This window comes from Acomys russatus, unplaced genomic scaffold, assembly GCF_903995435.1.
Source record: "Acomys russatus unplaced genomic scaffold, mAcoRus1.1, whole genome shotgun sequence".
Classification (NCBI taxonomy): domain Eukaryota; kingdom Metazoa; phylum Chordata; class Mammalia; order Rodentia; family Muridae; genus Acomys; species Acomys russatus.
The window spans coordinates 76,153-78,233 of record NW_026131687.1 but is presented as its reverse complement, the minus strand read 5'-3'; the positions used below and the strand labels follow the sequence as shown (position 1 = coordinate 78,233).

At 40.6% G+C, this 2,081-nt stretch overlaps 1 protein-coding gene across 1 annotated transcript; it reads left to right on the top strand.

The window, feature by feature from the left end:
* The first annotated feature begins 241 nt into the window (after positions 1-241).
* Positions 242-1,491, top strand: LOC127186385 (uncharacterized). The gene is given in 2 exon segments (XM_051142777.1): positions 242-1,046; positions 1,049-1,491. Coding segments are annotated over 2 exon segments (1,248 nt in total).
* The last annotated feature ends 590 nt before the right edge of the window (positions 1,492-2,081 follow it).

The following is a 2,081-nucleotide window of genomic DNA, read 5'->3' as shown; positions in this document are numbered from 1 at the left end:
CCATAGAAACATTCTTTGAAATATAGGTCAAGACAAAAACAGTCTGAAAGTTCAACAAAAAGAAATAAAACAGGTTTTTGTCCATGCTATGTAGAACAGAATGGAGGGAACTGCTGGTGGGGCACTCCCTTGCTTGTCACAATAGAATCCAAGGCATTAAGTCTAGGTCTCCTAGCAACTGAGTGGTCCCAACAAAACAAATTCCTTAGGCTGAGCCGGTGGTCTCACAGGCAGAAATACTATGGGAGACCACAAGCTGCCAGGGAAACAGGTCCGGAGGACAGTAAAGCCAACATCTCGGGACACGAGCAGCAAGTCTGTGGGGAAGGACGCTTCCAAATGTGCTTTAAAGCACAAGAAAGAGCAGCTGAGGTTGCCCACCCCTGTGGAGGGCCAGCACCGCCTCTACATTAAAGAACGGCCAGATGACTTCAGGAAAGCGGGGACACCAAGTGAAGGGCTGACTCCAAAAAGCGTGGAGGGTACCTTTCTCCCAACAATTTCTCAGAGAGTGCCAAGTCCCATCGCCAACAAGTGTCAGAGAAAGGTGTGTGATGACTCAGGACTATATCAGCCACTTTTACCAGTCCAGCATACACGTCGAACCTTCTGGGATGAGATAGGGTCCCGCCGGAATCACCATCTGCTAGCTCCTTGGCCTCGAGGAGAAGATAGTTCTGCAGATATACTAATCAAAATACTGGAAACACCAAGACCTCAGCGGATTCTAGAGAACAAATGGCCTTATTGGGAAGATCACAGGGAAGCAACCAAGCAGCCCACCCACTCTGGCAAGCAGTCTCAAGGCAAATTCGATCAGGATCCTCACAATCTTTCCTCGTCATGTGAAGGCAGTTGGGTCCCTGACGGCCAACACAGGGGACAAGATATGCTTAGCTCTATTTATTATAAATATATATACAAAGGAGGAGATGATAAGTGGGCCAAAACTTGTAGAAATTTCGTACAACCAATTGACAAGGGATGTGAAAACCAACCAAGCAATGAAAAGTCACCCGTCAAGAAACCTGATCTGAAGTATGACAAGAAATGAGCAGAGTCGAGAACACCAGACTCTCCAAACAGGAATCCAGCTTTGTTATAAAACTTCAAAACCCACCAGATACTCATAAAGTCAACAAGGACATTAGGTATGAGCCACCATCACACCCGAAAAGCTGCCACCTGAAAAATGAAGACCTTGTACCTAATTCAGATGAACCTGAACTTCAAGGCAAAAACGTTGTCGGTAACCCTGAAGTCGCTGAAGCTAGTGAACCAAAGGACTTGAAGTACTTCATAAGCAAGGATGACACTACACCAAGCACCCTTGAGCAGGTGTTTATGAAGAAGGGATGGGGTTGTGAATATTCTTCCCCTACATCAGAAATATTTAGAGATTATTATTGGATCACGGATACAGATGATGATGATGATGACGAAGAAGAAGAAGAGGAAAAAATGAAGGAAAAGCAGAAAGAAAAGACCTAGTTGCTTTTCTAGTTATGAATCTCTTGGCCATATCCATCTCTCATTTTACACATCAACCAAAGTATACATCATGAAATTATTCTCATTCAACTTTTGCCTTGCTTTTACAAATATGTTAGATATTTTATCAACTACAGGATGAATATTCACATGTACCTTTCCCACATTTTTGTAACATTGAAGATATTATGTCATTACACTAATCAATTATAAGAATGCATTAAACCATTAATAAAAACAGTCTAAGGAAGATCCAGTGATGGCACCAACAATGTGAGAAGAATGTGAAAGCACAATTGCACAGAATAAAAGGAAATGTTTACACCTCTTTGTGGATTAAAATGCAATGAAATAATTGTAGCAATTAATTTGAAATCAATAGCCAAATAAATGTGAATTCATCTTCTGCAATAGTATCTGTGGTTTTAATTTCAAATGCATTTTGGTGTTTACAACATTAATTTCCATTTATTTGTCCATTAATTTGAATATACAGAAAATTCACAAAACAATAGGTTTTTTTTTTTCATTTCTCTTTTTTGTTCATGTTCTGACAGAACAGTTAAGACTGGGTATTTTCACAATTAAAA